General features: G+C 38.3%; 1 protein-coding gene across 4 annotated transcripts in view; it reads right to left on the bottom strand.

Moving 5' to 3' along the window:
* The window catches only part of ALCAM (activated leukocyte cell adhesion molecule), a 129,479-nt gene that overhangs the window by 13,317 nt on the left and 101,136 nt on the right, over window positions 1-15,026 (bottom strand). For all 4 annotated transcript variants that reach the window (XM_069868552.1, XM_069868536.1, XM_069868559.1 and 1 more), the window contains exons 5-11: window positions 14,738-14,825; window positions 13,711-13,893; window positions 9,003-9,130; window positions 7,228-7,357; window positions 1,395-1,507; window positions 386-521; window positions 179-310 (exon numbers count right to left, since the gene is read on the bottom strand). In XM_069868552.1, the coding sequence (XP_069724653.1) occupies window positions 179-310; window positions 386-521; window positions 1,395-1,507; window positions 7,228-7,357; window positions 9,003-9,130; window positions 13,711-13,893; window positions 14,738-14,825 (910 nt within the window). The remainder of the gene's footprint in view (window positions 1-178; window positions 311-385; window positions 522-1,394; window positions 1,508-7,227; window positions 7,358-9,002; window positions 9,131-13,710; window positions 13,894-14,737; window positions 14,826-15,026) is intronic.

Genomic DNA, 15,026 nt, shown 5'->3' with positions numbered 1-15,026 from the left:
GACCTTTATCATCAGAAATCATTCATATAGGCATCATGTAGCTACAACTACAACTTAACCTTCTCTTAGGTAAATGAAATAGACTTAGTTTCTTCAGTCTCACTATTGGGAAAACACTGATTTTAAATTGTATCTTCTATGCACTATCGTTTGGTGAATAAAGTAAAAAGAAAGATACTTGCTTTATTTATGATGCTTCCACTACCAGTAACTGTCCATTGCACTGCTGGTTTGGGGAAACCTTCCACATGGCAGATAATAGTTTTAGACATTTTATTTGTTTTCTTTGTCATTTTGATTTGAGGTTTTCCTACAAGAACAATATTACAGTTAACCACTTTGTTTGAAAAGGACAATCAATTAGCATAGTCACCCGTTCCCTTACCTTCCACAATAAGCTTAAGTGTCTTCCTTTTCTGCAACCCTTCAACCCCCTGTAAAGTTGTAGCGCAGATGTAGCTTCCAGCATCTTGATACTGAAGACTTGAAAATGACGGACTTGTTGGCATTCTAGTATTGTCCTGATGAAATAACAAGTTAATCTCTATGAATACAATAACCTCTAAATCACAATTGTAACTACTATCAACAGAATTTTTCACATACGTCGGCAGGTTAGACCCCCATTCAAAGTATTCCCCCATTAATAACTACTTTTGAATAGCTGACAGCAACATAACACCATGAAAAGCGGAAACTACTGGAGTTTTACAAAAGTTAGCTCCCTTCTTCACTTTTGAGGCAAGGGCAGAGATGGGATCAATTGTTCTGAGCTTTTCTGGCAGGCTAGACAAAAATACTAGTGGTACAATATGTACGAGACAAATAACTCTCTTCTAGGAACCAGGCTTATGAGATCAACATATTATACTGAACCACCAAACATTATTTTTAGTTTCCAGTAGCATAGGTTTAATTTAAACCTATTATCTGTGGTAACTACCTTTTTCATCAGCCACTGAACACCAGTTGGTAACATCTTCTCTCTCCACCTGCCTTGCCCTTTTATTATGTTTATTGAAACACTAATACCAAGCTTGCCTCCAAGAAAATAAACAATGAATCTAAATTCCTCCAAATGGGCTTTTCATCTTAGAAGGACTCGATTCTCAAAGGGCTGTATACAGACTGTTTTAAGGAAAGTTCTGTTTGTTTCACAGTAGGCATTACTTCTTTCCATTTTAAAGCAGCTGATAATTACAGTAACTGATTTGCAGTCATGAACCTGAGTTAGCTGCTCTCATTTTAGCAATACGTGGAAGAATAATTTTAACACTATTATTTAAAAAAACAAACAAATTACTTCCTTCATGCCTTCCAAAATGCTGAAGTAGCTACAGGAATATTGCAGAGGTGAACACTCAGATGAAGTGTGAAGTAGATGAATTACTGACCTTTGACCAAAACACAGTTGCATTTCTACTAGAAGAAATCGTGCATGACACGGGCAAAGCCTCTCCAATCTGTTTTGTGACTTCTCCACTAGGAGTAAGCTGCAAATCCAAATCTAGAAGAGAATAAACATTTGTCAGAAGTTAATCTCAGAAAGCCTGCCTTACCAAGGAAAGAAAATGCAGCTAATTGTGCTCATTAAATTCAAGATTTCATTTCTTCAATAAAATCTAAGTCAATTTTACAAGTAAGGGAGAAGAGAGAATAATTCTAAAATAGGCATTGCAGAACATTCACATTTTTGCTGTAATTATAAGCTAAAGGGTAAAGCAAAAACTCACTTATCACTAGACAAATGGATATTTTTTTCACCTTCTACCGCTGAAGGAATGACAGACAAGGTACAAGCAACTGAAGGAGTACTTCACAGAGCAGTATGTGCGTCATGGAAGGGAAAGCGTAGGCTGCTGTGAGGGTAGCTTGCTATGGGCCAGGCAAAAACCTAACTTCAGGTTGGAACTCACAGAGGAGTGGCAGGTTAACCTAAGTTGTAAGTGTGGAGAAGAGGACAGGAGGACAAGGCATAACTTTCTTGAATCTGATAAAACAAGTTCATTTTTACCAACACCTTTTTTCTGATTTTGATTTTTATCAGCATCTGGAGGGGATGAGGATGGTGTGTGAAACAGAATACTGAATGAAGGGGTGAGAAGCCTGAATTATAGAGTTGGGAGGCCAGACACAAGCACCTTTGATTTATTTGCTTTAATTTGTAACTTAAAAAGCCATTTTTGTGTAAGTAGAGTCCAAGCTTTGCTTGACCTGTTTCAGTGGCAGGGAAATTGCGGTCATAGTGTTTGACACAATGCAGGGTGACGGCCAGTAACAGAAAGGTCAGGAAACACTGCTCTAGTTTTTTCCTCGTATGTGGATTTGGTGAGCTAGTAATTTCTTTAAAAAAAAAAAATAAACCCTACACTGAAAGAAACATTTGGCAGGGTTTGCCAAGCTAAACTTCTATTTTGCTTTCCTTCTCACAGTGCCTTGCTTGTAAGCCAAGCTGCCTAGTTGAATGACTATCACAGATGCATACACACACTCTCAAATGGTAAGCACACATGATTTCATCACAAATATAGTACTTGCTGGAAAAGGACTGCAAAACATTCTTTTGGCTTTTAAGCAGAGTTTAAAAAAGGCTTAAAGCAAAATCACAGTTGGTAGAGGAAAGGAAGAACAGTGGGTTTTCCTTAACAAAACAGTGAACTTAGCTACCGGCTTCATTCAGTGGTTGCCCTGGGAACATCACTATAATTAAAGGCAGAACTTCAGGGAACAACTAGGGGCCATCCTGTACTATTAGTCTGCATTTTTATCTGCTTTACGAGTCTAATGCCTAGTCCGAGAGGTCATAAGAATGATACTTTCATCTATGTATGAGTAAAGCAAAAAATTTACTAAAGAGATAAAATGGCATTTTGTTTCTTTATTCCTAGGGGCATTTCTCCTCCTGTCTATCCAAACTAGTAAAAGCAACCAAACTAAAATGGTCCTCTATATTTTACCATTGCTTCCAGAAAAAAAAAAACCCCAAAATAAATAAACTAATAAAGATAGGATTCAGCCAGTGAGCATTTGTATATAAATTCAGGTAGCGCATGGCATTTTTTTCTTCTTGCTTTGCTACTCTTGAGCACATACTACCAAAGCAGAGGGGTGGCTGAAGAAAAGACAATTTTTTTTTTATTTCCTTAGGGCAACTTTCCTTCCACACCTACTTAAACCTTGTTACTTTGACACAAGACGGCACCTTAAACCCAAGAGATCATCAAAGACCATACTGGAGGGACTTCTCTCAGGTCACAGGAAGCAGAAGCTCATTAAATTTTTGGCCTTCATATCAGGCAAGACTGACACTGAGCCCAGAGCAACCTTTCAACCTAGTCTTCCTTCAGGGTGGCACTCCCTCCTTTTTTTGTGGTATAACTATAATTACAATTCCTCTCACATAGTGGTCTTGGTTGCTATAGAAGTTCAGGAAAACTTACAGTGTGCAGATGAACTGCATAGCTCAGAGCAGTATTGGTAAGATGATTTATGAGGCAACTACAAAATTAAGCTACTGTTTAACATAGGATCCCCTCTAGGAAGGGAAGCAATTTGATTTGGATTAATATTCTGTCAGTTTATCTGTAGGGTCCACAAAGAAATGTGAAGTAAATTCTTTTACCTCACAACTTATATGGTGCATTAGTAAATAATCTCTTCCTGGTACAGAGGTATGAGGAAAAATTATTTCTTGCATACACAAGACTGTCAAAATTAATTTTACTTGCCACCGAAAGAAAAACTTTGCTTCAAGAATTTTCCATACATTTCCCGTTTGGCTTTGAAATGTTCTTCATAAACAAACTTCTCATCAGGCACCATTTTCAATATATGCTAGCTCTTAATGTGGTCTCACTTGAAGTCTTGCGCTGATTTCAGTGCTGTCTTTGCATACCAAGTAGCACAGGGAAGAAGCAAACAGTGCATTCTGCATCTATTACCACATCATATGTGAGAGGCATGGAATTAATGTGAGGAAGACTGGAGTAAACATTTCTGTTTTGAAAATCTATTGCACATATAGGACAGGCTCCCAGCATTTAAAGGAGGCTTCCGAAGGAACACTGTGCTAAGACTAGGGAAACTATGCACAGAACTTGCCTGCAGTCTGAATTCCCAAATATACTAGCAGACAACCAGAAACTTTTGGTATATATATTGAGAACAGAGGTTTTTTTCCATGCAACACTCAATGGGTGATTTCCCCTGTATTTTCAATGTATCTGTAAAGCAAGAAAGACTTTAAAAAATACCTGTGGAGAAACACAAATGATAAATTTCTAAACCCCTTAATTTACTGGACAGTTTGCAAAACTATTTCCCCAGAAAAACAACTTAGCAGAAAGTAAAGTATCACTAAGAAGTTCCACAGCCTTACTACAGAAACAATTATAACAAGAGATAAAGAAAAGGGACTGGGGATTGAAACAGTCACCTGCTGCTTTGTAGCTTAAGGAAGGTGTGCCCACCCCTCTACTCCTACGTGCTTTGCTTGCCTCACACAGAGTATGCTTCTAGAGCAGTTTAAGTGGTTGTAACCAGGGTCTGCCATGGTCCCCTCCCTTTTCTTCCGGGCCTCTGCGAGTTTTGCTTATCTGATCCTGGCCAAACTCATTCAAGGCACAGAGATGGAGGAAAATTAACAATCTAGTATAAAAAACCCAAACCCATAAAGTAAATCCTGTTCTGTTGCTCCTTCTGTTAAGGGACAAATAATGCCAACTATAGACACATAGTTTTGGTGGACTTTAAACCAGGACTTTGCTGTATGGATCCTGCACTTGCTCTGAGAGGCAAGAGGCCAGGTTGTCCAGTCTGTCTATCATGTTCTGTGTGTAAGGAATAGCCCTTCTCTCTCCCACTCAAAACATGCTTTAAAAGGTAATATTTCCCATTACGCGTAACTTGGATGTTTTAATGTCAATTTTAAGCTTTCTGTGGATCTCATAATCTCTATTCATCTTGGAAAAAAAGAGCTAATGTATTTTCATACCAGTAAGAAGCTTTCTCTACCTAGACATTGAAAGGAACCAGTGTAATTATAATGTTCAATAAATCTGTTTGGGAAAAAGCACTACAGTTGAAATGTAACAAATTACTATAAATAGACTGACAGTTTTAAACTAGAACTATTGTATTGCCTGGTTTTTGTTGTATGTGTGTGTTGGTTTTTTTTTTCCTAAGTGAAAATTAAAAAATAAATGAAGTGCCAACATTAGATGTGTGGAAACAAAATGCCCTGACTCAGAATGAAGGCTTTTTTAGTGTAATAGCATAGACAGGAATATTCATCCATATGTTGGAAGGTAAGCAGTAGAGCAAAAGGGGGAGAAAAAGTAGGATTTGATAGCTGTTAATAAGTAGTATTTGAAGGATAAAAAAACATCATGGCAGCATAAAAATATCTGAACATCTAACAGCAAAAATTTATAAGTATGTTAGAAGGAGAAAGCACTAAAAATTAGTGAGTCATGCTGGAAAATTAATATAAAGTAAGCAACTGAAAGATGAAGGAGGATATTATAAAGCATCTACAAGTTTCATGACTTTTTCAGAACAGTTCTCCTCAAAAGAACACATGCTGTAGAAATGCTTTAGACTAGCGTAAAGCAAGACACAGAAGCAGCTTAAAGACAGGGCATCATCTGAATATTCAGAAATTACAGAATTACTCCAGCTATTGTACCTCACTTAAGCAAAGGCTTTATTGCAGATAGAGGTGTTTAATGAAAATGAAACAACCTCCCCTCCTTCCCCCAACTCTGAACTCTAACTGAAGTGAAATAGCAGGGTACTAGATTGTACTTATGAGTTCTGAGTAGCTGCACTAGCTGCCAACACTGGAAAGACTTCTGTCAAGAAAATACATGCTTCTCTCGTGTAGCAAAGCTTTTCTGACATGCAGACAAAATAGCAGAGAAAGAAAAACTGGCTTGTTATAAATAACTAGGAGCTGAGGAAGTCATTCTTTAGCGTAACTATTTATGGAAGTACAAGTAGACATGCAATCCACTTGGAGCAGAACAAAAGGGTCAGTTATACCACAGCAAACTACTAGCAAGCTACCTTTGATATTGGGCAGATACCAGAGCAGCACGAGCTCTCTTCAGATTTTACATACCCTGACTACTGGCAAAGAGGAGCAGTTAGGAAAATAACAGATCACCTTATTAAACGCAAAGTACTCATTAAATGGAATAGTGCAATTTTTCATGGGCAGATACATTCTGCATGCACTGTACCTCTTCCAAGGGTTGGGGGGGAGGTGGGAAATCAAGTATACAAACATGAAGTTTCTTTTTACGTAAAGTATAACCACTCTGGAAGCCTTTAAACTTCGTTATCTATCATGTCCCTGTGAACCTGTAAACTATTACAGGTATTTATGCCACAGGGAAGACTACAGACCACCAATGTTTCTAGGGGAAACTTAGTACCATTAGACTGAGTCTTTCCTCACAGCTTGTGATAGCACAAAAAAGTAGGAAAGACTTCCCACTGCTCTGTTTTCCAACATAAAGAGATTAAAGCAACCATTGGAAAAGCAATCATATTTTAGTTCAATCAGTTCAATGGATGCTTTTAAAGTGGTGCTGGTAAAATGTGAGTAAATGCTCTAGCATTCAGTTAAAGAAACTTTACTGAGCTCTATAGCCCTCATGGCTCTGGTAAAGTGAAAATTGCAATTTGTCCTATGCCAATATAATGAATTCCTAAGACTCTTCCCTAGACTCCTTATATGTTAACCTCATTGAGATAAGATAAAGGATACTAGACTAATGTGAAGTTTGAACCTGACTATGAAGTATGACCTTCAGGGATACCACTGTGGGCCAGCTTGTGTGTTTGAGTACATTGTAAGGCACAGCTGGAGGAGAATAATTTGTCGTATATATATCCACATGAGTGAAACATAAAATACCAGTATTTTCATGGTACGTGACAGTGCAAGAATAGCATATACTATACAAATGTTGCATAAAGCAAATCTGTATCTAAGCCCATGAATTGAGAAAGCTAAGGTTTTCAAAGAGAAATACATTAGAAAAAAAGAAAAAAAAAACCAGAAAGGAAAAGAAGTGACCTGTCACAGCTTTAGGCCAACCACATCAATCACTTCTCCTGTAGGTTAACTGACAAATCTACCTAAGTAAAGCAGAAAGAGATCATCCCAGAAGATGTAAGATAGGTTTGTGTCCACTAGGAGTGCAAAATACAATGACTTACAGTGCACAGTGATGGTGGTAGAGTCCATCATGCTTTTGTCAGTCAGAGAGCACTTGTATTCTCCTGTTGCATTTCGTCTCACATCTGTCATTGTGTAAGTATCAGAGCTTCTTATACCTTCTGCTTCTCCCTGTGGATGGAAAACAAATGAGTTATTGAAGATGGGCCTGCTAAACCACTCATTTTTGATGAGGTTTTTATTATAAGGATCCTGAAATACTCCAAAATATGTATAGACACAGCATCATTGAAGTGTAGTTGTCTATTAACCATTGTTAAGGTTTATTTCCTGTATGACAGCATAGCTTTAGAAAACACGTACAATTAAAAACTTACTCTTTAATTGAATGACTAACTTAAAATTAAAATACCAAATCTGAAAACAAATGACTGAAACAGCCTACAAATAAGAGCACTAGAGAAATCACAACAGCAAAACAAGTAGTTTTCTAAACCCATATCTCATACGCTATTTTCAGTTTAGGAAAAATCATGAAATTAAGTGTGCTGCATTACACATTTTCAAACAGCACAAGCAAACCCTGCTCTATCCATTATCAAGGTATGGAGCCTGCAAAGGTATACACTAGCTTACATGCTGTTACCTGTGGAAATTCGTATTTTGAATTAGCAAGCATAGAATGAAACCCTGATTCCCTGAATCCAGAAAGAGATCTACCAGGTTTGTCACAGTATCTGTAAGTCTTGCAAAGAAACCACCAATTTCAGCTCACCTTGAGAAAAAGTACTAGTATCAGGTAGCAGGGAAACTGAAGATAAGACGAACTGAGCATTTAACTCGCTCACTGTGATCATGGAGCAAGGAGAGTTATCACACACTTTTTCCCAGGCATATAGTGAGAGTTCCTTGGATGACTCACTAAACCTAAATGGCTGTTCTGAGATAAGAAGACTTCAGCTCCTAGTTTCCCTTGCTGGTCTTCTGCAATTCAAACATGACAGGAGTCCAAAGTAGATAGGGATTATGTTCAAAGGATGACATGCAGTTTTTGAAATACCTGAAAGCATGTCACTGCTTTTGGCCTCTCTCAAGATCAGCTCTGCTCACTACTGCAACAGGAACAAAAAAAAGGGATACAAATACGACAGAGAGAAGCAGGACACAGGAAGCATAACTAGGAATCTTAGAATATAAAGCCACATCTGCCTGTGGATTTCACCAATACTAAGAAGATTAATGGAACCAAAGCCTTTATTTTTCTCCATTTGCATCTTATGCATTTGATGGATTTGTGCTACACTTTCTCCTGTGCTGTCCCACTGGTTCTTTTTTGTGTCATTATATCACCAAATAATGCATGAATTAATTAAAAGACATTACACAAAGATTAAGCTGTGAATGTCCAAAAAAAAAAAAGCAGAATTAATATCCTGTATTTTCACTGCTGGATCTTTGGCTGTTATGACAACAGATAAGGTGATTTTATTCAAGGTGCTAAACCCTTTTCGTCAAAACTGATTCTTATCAAAATACCTCAAATTGGGAAATGAAGCCTAACAATTTTTAGCAGGTCTAAACCCCCCAACATTTCAGATAGGGGGAAGGAGAGGTTCTTTCAAAATATTTTGCTAACTCAGATGAGGCGTTCTCAGTGTGATGTAACAGTCAATGTCTGTCTTCAATTCTAGTTGCATTGAATTCCTTCCTTCATTTGTTATAAAATCACGTTTACACTGACACATAGCAAATTGCGTCTGTAGGAAAGGATGATACAGAATATTTCACTACACAGTGACAGCAAGGCAGGACTTACTGGAATGTAAAACAGGAACTCCTGTGGAGGAGGGTTGCCGTTTCCTGAGCACTTCAGAGTGATGTTATCACCTTCCTTAATGGCACTACTTTGTGGCAGTACTTGAATAGTCACCTTCTCTGTTGGATCTGTGAAAGTAATGTACACATTTAATCACTTCTAGAAGAAAGCACAGAGCTATGCATACAATATTCATGTTTGAAGAATATGTGATTTTACCATCGAGCTGGCAAAGGTATTCGCATGTGTACATCTTTTTATAGAAGAACTGAAGTTGAATCACACTTTCTATATTTTTGCAAATGAACTAAGTGCAAAGAAGCCATATAATCAAAATTAATTTTTCTTTGCAACCTGTAACTGAAACACCAATGATTATAGCTGTGTCCTGTGCTTAAAAGAAGAAAATCTCTGGTAAGTACAAACAGTTTCATGGTGTGATTTCATTATGAGGGATTAACTTGTCCTCTGTAAAGCTTGCTGTTTGGAGGACTGCAGCAATCAGAAAAACAACTGAAGCTTTCAATGCCTTGCGTTAGTACTAGATAAGAGCCTTCTTGTATTAAAAAGAAAGAAATATGAGCTAAGCAACTGTGTTCAGCCTATTCTATATGCTGATCACTACAGGCTTTCAGAAAGATGAATTTGGTGAACATAATAGGACCCTTAACATAGTCAACAGAACTGTAAACATAACATACTTCTGTCATGTTCGGTGAAGTTGAACAATAACTTATATTTTACTTCAGTAGTTTTTTAAGGCAAAGACAGAGTATACTTTAATAGATGCTATTCTTTCTAAGTAGAAGCCTACAATACAATTCTTCAAAAACAAAGTAAAATGAACAAAACTGAAGGACATAATATGGACAGATAACTGTTTTAATTTCAATGAATAAAATTCCACCAAAGATGCCAGTCTTGCATTAAGACACAGTACACTGCACCTTATTAGACACTAAAAAAAATCTACACAGCAGTGAAACCCTTGCCTGACAATTCATTTTATGTAGTATGTGAAATATGCACAGTACAACCCCTCTGATCCTTAAGGCATTCATCGTGTCTGTGGTCTGCTATGGCACTTTTCAATAACAGGAGCTGCATTCTGCTGTGGCCTCTCCATGATTGAGAGCCTTAACACAGCATCTCACTCCTTCCCACAGGAGAAGGGGTACCAGGCTTCAACAAGCCACATTCTCCCCCTCCTACAGATGCAATATGCTTGGCTCCCTTCCACATCCAAACAGCTTCCATCTCAGTACCTTCAACGCTGAAGCACAGCTTTGCCTGCTTGGGAAAGAGAAGTCCAGCATTGTGGCCGATGTTAACATAACAAATGTTATGAAGTAGCTGGCCAGGAAGCACACAGAATCATAGAATAACCAGGTTGGAAGAGACCCACCGGATCATCAAGTCCAACCATTCCTATCAAACACTAAACCATGCTCCTTAGCACCTCGTCCACCCGTGCCTTAAACACCTCCCTGGGCAGCCTGTTCCAGTGCCCAATGACCCTTTCTGTGAAGAATTTTTTCCTAATGCCCAGCCTAAACCTCCCCTGGCGGAGCTTGAGGCCATTCCCTCTTGTCCTGTCCCCTGTCACTTGGGAGAAGAGGACAGCTCCCTCCTCTCTACCTTTCAGGTAGTTGTAGAGAGCAATGAGGTTTCCCCTCAGCCTCCTCTTCTTCATGCATGCCTCTTGGTGGCTGCTGGATCAAAATAAATAGTTTCAAGGGAATAAATACTTTCTGCAGAAACTTGTCGTTCCTTCTTTCAAGTTTATGTGAATGTTACAAAATGTGAAGTAGTTATCATAAAACATGTCTAGATAGACCTGGGATTGCTCAGGCTTTATCTCAAGACACAAAAGGGATGAATTATAGTGAAAAAGTCTTTAGGACTTCAATTTGGAACAGGTTTTCTCACAGAGATGAACAGAACCGGATTAAAAGTGGACATAGTTAAACAAGAATAATATTATTGGAAAACACCAGTCTTGCCTCCTGTCATTCTACCTACTTCAATCAATCAGGAGAAAATTTGGCATTTTATTCTCTAAACTGGAAAAGAAAAACTAATCTACAGAAGTAAATAGCAAAAGACTAATTAAGTTGTTCTCTAAGCTGAGCAGGTCACCCATCTGAGAAAGACACAACCTGAGGGCCGAAAGATAGTGTTCAATGCAATACTGAGTGCTGTTTGGCAGGAGTAACATGCTCCCCTACTTTCACTAACAAACAGGAGCAGGCTGGTGAAGGTGTGTCTTGCCTCACTGTGGCACATATCCCTGGCTTGGCCCATCTCACCTTGTGTTTTTGTAAACCTGACATTTTGTACCTGCTTTCCACAATAGCAAAATTCTAGGAGCTAGCACCAAAAGCAGTTATTTAGTAAACGAATGCCACTATCCCAGGCCCGCCATGGCCGTAACTGGCATCATTCTGCGTAATTATGAGAAAAATAAGAGCATTGGAAGCAGCACGAGTATAAAGCGTCTTTGAACCTAATCTTTAAGTAAAGGAGTTTATCCATATCAAGACAGATGCTTCACAACAGGGCATGATTGGAAATCGTGCCTGACAAATGATATCTTTTTACACTGATTAATACTGAACAGAGCCCAGCACAAACGGAGTCTAGAAAATACATATATCTGAGATACTACTAACCATCCAGCTCCAGGAGTTCTCTTGTATTACTCGTGTTCCTTCTGTGGCTTGCTCACTATTGCTGCAACCCAGCGGCAATGGCTTAGGAACGATAACCTCTGCTAGCTAAGCCAAGTTATCCATTTCCAACTAGCATCCAGCTTGGCAGGAGCTAATTCACTCTTCTTCTTATACTAGGTTACAGTGGCTGGTTACTTCCAGAACGTCTCTTAAACACTTGAGTACTAGAGCCTGCACTAACCAAGAGCTAAAAAATACCCTGTAAAACATTTCTTAAATCTGAATGGATCTTTAGAAAAACTACTGTGCAAGCATAGCTCTAACCAGGTTCTCTCCATTTCTTTATGACAAATGGATAAGCTGCAAGGAATCTCACTAGATAAGAGAATGAACAGCAGGTCTTTATGATTTTTTTCTACCTGCTTCAGAGATCCAAAAAACATGATGGTTTTGACAGTCAGTCTGAAAGACGTCCATCTCATAGAGCTGGAGATTCTCATTATGTTTTCAACTGCACTTCATCTGACTCAAACTAAAAAATCACATTTATTAAGAAAAAAAACTAACCAGGGTCACTGAACCAAATAAAAAAAAAAAAACCAAATCAGACACTTCATTAACAGCAACTAACATCAGTCAAGAAATCTATCTGTTGGACACCTATGAATAGTTAGTTTTAAAAATTCATTTGGAGATGCATTTAAGCAGAGAAAGGAATTGAAGTAACAGCAAATGAAAATATTCAGAAAGGAAATTGGGTAACCCCATATTCTATAGCCAAATAAAGTTGATACCTGAGGTGTCTTCAGTACTGAAGGGGTACTCAAGGGTGTGTCTGTCTCCCATTGTCAGATAATTAGCACTACTGTCATACTACCCATCTCAGAGTGGACACAATATCTGATGCAGTGACTACTCTGCAGTGTTATGCAGCCCTCTTTTTTTCCCCTCCTCATACCTTCTTCTGAATTGCAAGTGTACATAGTACATGCATCCTGGAAATTGGCTAGAGCCTCTTCTTTAACAGGTGAAGCAGCCTAATGCATGAAAGTGGTGGGGAAATAGGGACAGCAGAGCATCTCTTAGTGAGTACATTCTGGTCATTAAACTTCTGTGACATTATTGTGAACATCTGCCATTCTCAGTAGGAGTCATTCATGGTCATGGGGCTCCACAGATGACAGAAAAAAAAAACCCAGTGAGACTTGGTAACCAACTTTAAAACAAAAACGAAAACCTAAAACAATCCTTAGCTTTAAAGTGATGGGATTTTCATCTGCAGGCTTGAAATTTCTTTATTATTTGAAAGGATAATGGTTACTATCCCGGAAGTTTTCTTATCCATTATCCTCTTTAACCTTCTCTAACTGCTACCACCCTCTTTGACCTTTCCTTGCCAACTGCCTGTTTTCTTTACTCAAAAGAGAACTACTATTTCCAGATTGGTCAGTAACACAGTAAGGGAGTTGTTTTAGGACTTGGGCCAGCTGGAAGTAATTATTTACACAAATTCTGTACTACCAATAAATCCAATACTGGATGTAAAAATCAGCATCTTATAGCTGTAGAGAACCTACTACATTTTGTACAAGGTAGTCAGCCAGCATTACTTGTTTGGCACTGACTGCCAAAAATTAAATAACATTTGAGTATACTAAAAACTGCATTGTGTATTTATTGCATATTTCAGAGGGCACAGAGAATCGCTCTAATCAACCACTCTGACTTCTGTTAAAGTTGTGAAAAGCCCATTTCACTGTAACTTTTTGTGGTTAGCACCCTCCTCTTGCCAATGCAATCTTGACATTCAGTATTCTGCTGTTAGAAAGAAATCTTGGGTAAATCTGAAGATAAGCAAAAATCACACAGATAATGTACTTGAACCTTCTTGCTGCAAACCAGCTTTGAAGAAACCATCTGGACAACCAATGGACAATGTCTCTAATTTTGTAAACTCTCTCTGATTTTCCTCCCCTCTATCACCCCACTCCGCCAAAGATAAAGTGCATACCAATAGGTGCTTTTTAATTACTCACAGTGAACATTGAAGACAACTGGTTCAGACTCTATTGTTTTCTGGCCAGATGGTCCATAATATGTTACAATGCAAGAAAACTTGGCATTTACATCTTCTTTCGTTGGCATATACTGAAGAGATGATGTCATGGTGAAAAGTCCAGTCGATTTGTCCACCATCTTCTGAAAATTTATGACCACAACTGAAAAGGAAATATTGTTTCAGTGTCACATAGACAGAATCTGCAACCTTTTTCCTACATTTTGTTGCCTGCTCTGTATTTGTAATTAGGCTGCAAGCATGCAAGGTACTGTACAAACAGTCTTCCTCTGGTATTGCCACTGACATATACTGGGAACGTTTTATCAACAACATATTCCTAACATAACATACACTGTAAGTCAAAACAAAAAACAAATTGCAAACTCATGAGGTTTTTTTAATACAAACCTCAGCTTAATTTGTAAGACAAGAAGAAGGCCTCAAAAATGCTGCCAAAACCTATTGCTTTAGCATCACATTTACAATTTAATTTTCTAAGTGTTCTCTGTTTTAAGCAAGGTGAAACATTGTGGTCTGCTCAGCTTGTCAAAAATCAAAGTTGAAAGGGAGTGGGAAAGAAGTTTTCTCTCCAAATGTCCTGGAAAATAAATACCTGTGTAAGGAGATGATGATCTACATGGTCCAAACAACAATGCTGGACAAGTGTGAAACTGAGTCAGTTAATACCTTATAAAAACTTGGAAATCAGATCTAGGTTCCTGCTAGCTACATAGGCTCAAGAATAACTTTGCAATACCATTAAGAAAGGCAATCCTCCGCCCCATTATGTGGTTTTAAAGCTAGAACTCAAAGAGAGATTATACTGTGTAGCTTGGGTGTTCTGAAAGGCCTGGAAGTTCCCTTCCAGTTTCATCTTTCCATACAAGTAGTCTTCCTCAAAGGAACAGTACATTAGACTAAAGCAGGTCAATTCTTAAAAGCACAGTTCTTCGTGCGTACTCCTGTCTGCAGTCTTAGGGACACCAGCCATTGTTAAAACGTACCTTCTTCCACAGGCTGCAAAACTTTCCCATTTTTGTACCACGTAACATTGCCTTCGGGATAACTATCTCTTGCAACGCATTCCCCGAGCTGGAAAACAGGAAGGAATTAGTCACTGTTTTTCTCCACTACGTTTTAATCTAACTCTATTTTTGCGTATGTTCCTTTGGGTAAATATTTCTAGAAAGTTCAAATGCTTAGCCCCAAAGATTTTTTTAAAAAAAGTAAGACAAATCCCATCAGTGAGGTTTAGATACAATTTGGAAGACGGCTCAGTGGTGGGTCTAGGAT

Source organism: Phaenicophaeus curvirostris, chromosome 1, assembly GCF_032191515.1.
Source record: "Phaenicophaeus curvirostris isolate KB17595 chromosome 1, BPBGC_Pcur_1.0, whole genome shotgun sequence".
Taxonomy (NCBI): domain Eukaryota; kingdom Metazoa; phylum Chordata; class Aves; order Cuculiformes; family Cuculidae; genus Phaenicophaeus; species Phaenicophaeus curvirostris.
This window is presented reverse-complemented; position numbering and strand designations above follow the sequence as displayed.